Below are 1,769 nucleotides of genomic sequence, written 5' to 3' on the forward strand. Positions count from 1 at the left end.
TTGATTATTATTCATATTTATATAATGTTATATTATTAACATTAGTAGTACAATAATAGTGAAAAGTGTTGTTAATGGGTTATAATACTCAATTAATTATATATTAAGGAAAAGTTGAGAATACTCGAATATTTAAACTATATATATTTGACTCGTAAAAAGTATATACTCTTTTATATATATTATTATAAAATGATGATATTAATATACTTACAAATATATTTATAATTATTATTCCTAATAAAAATTACAATATATTAATAGTATTTATTTAAAGATAAATATGAGAATGACGCAATAATATTCAATCTATCAATAATTGAATGATATTAATGCAATAGTAGTAGTGTTCTGTGATGGATGGGATCTTTTTTTAATGTAATTGTGTAAATAAAAGCTTCACAATAATATGAGAGAGAGCCATCTCTCCTCATTTAGACATTGAATAACCATGTTGATTTTCATGCTCGTAATGGAGGCGTATTGGAAAAAGTGCCCCCTATGTGAGAGTTCCTCAATACTACCAATGAAGAGTTCTCACTCAAGACACATCATCACCACCCAAACACACTCTCTCTCATTCAAACGCTCCACATTTGAAATTGTGTGCTCAATGATGTGAACAAAAGGAGAGATAATATCATTAAAGGTTGATAATTTTATTAGGATAGTAAGGAAACCTAATAAGGGTTTAACATCTATTGATTGATGTTAAATAAAATATTGATAATTATAAGACAATAGAATAATTGACTTAATTTTTGACATGAATAATCTCTAATCTTGTAATATTAAATAATTATAATAAATTTTTACAAGTGTATTTAACTTTAAATATTTTCACTTCAATAGATAATTTGAGAACAGTAATTAATTGTATGTGATAATTTCTTTATTTCAACAACACTTGGCTAGTAGTGTATTCAAAATATATTAAGTTTAAATATCGGAATAATTGTTAAACTATTATGAATGATAAATAATTATCATGATCCAATAGCCAACATTAAAATGTCAGTGATAGGAAATAAAATCAGTAATATTAAATTCCATCACTGACATTTGACAATAAAAAAATGTTTAATCTTCTTCGTAGACTTTCAAATGTAAATGAAGAAGCAATAGAATCAAATAGTAATTTAAATAATCCCATATCATCATCATCATCTAATACAAATACAAATAGTACTAGTTCATTATCTAAAATATTACCACCATTAAAAGATTCAAAATTATTTTCATCTGATTTTAAACGTAATAATAATAAACAACAACAACATGAACATGAACAACAAATAACATCAGATGATTCATCAGATGAAGATGATGATATTATGAATAATTTACATTTGACACCTAAAAGTCAATCATTAACACAATCAAATCCACTTTCAACCACTTCATCTTTATTTACTTCTACTACACCTTCATCATCTGTTAATAATACATCATCATCATCTAAAAATCAATTTGGATCATGGTTATTAGCTACACCACGTAGAAGTCAATCTACCACTTCATCACCTATTATAAATAATTCAGTATCAAATCAATCATCATCATCAGTTGCATCAAATAATTATAATAATACTTCACCATTCAGAAGATTTTCAGTATTTTCAAGTAATCATCACAATAATAATAATAGTAGTGCATTTGGATTTTTAACGAGTAGGAGTAGTTTCTCCTATTCATCTCCTTCACCTTCATCAAGGAAAAAAATTCATCATCATCCTCCTCTACTACTACTAGTAATAATCATAATCATT

General features: G+C 25.4%; 1 protein-coding gene across 1 annotated transcript in view; it reads left to right on the forward strand.

Moving 5' to 3' along the window:
* Positions 1-1,076: 1,076 nt before the first annotated feature.
* Positions 1,077-1,769, forward strand: part of NAEGRDRAFT_76859 (uncharacterized protein) — a gene marked incomplete at both ends in the record, with an annotated part of 2,813 nt that continues 2,120 nt past the window's right edge. Inside the window, one exon of the mRNA XM_002668184.1 lies at positions 1,077-1,677. Coding sequence (XP_002668230.1) covers positions 1,077-1,677 — 601 coding nt within the window. The remainder of the gene's footprint in view (positions 1,678-1,769) is intronic.

This window comes from Naegleria gruberi, assembly GCF_000004985.1.
Source record: "Naegleria gruberi genomic scaffold NAEGRscaffold_521, whole genome shotgun sequence".
Lineage (NCBI taxonomy): Eukaryota > Heterolobosea > Eutetramitea > Acrasida > Naegleriidae > Naegleria > Naegleria gruberi.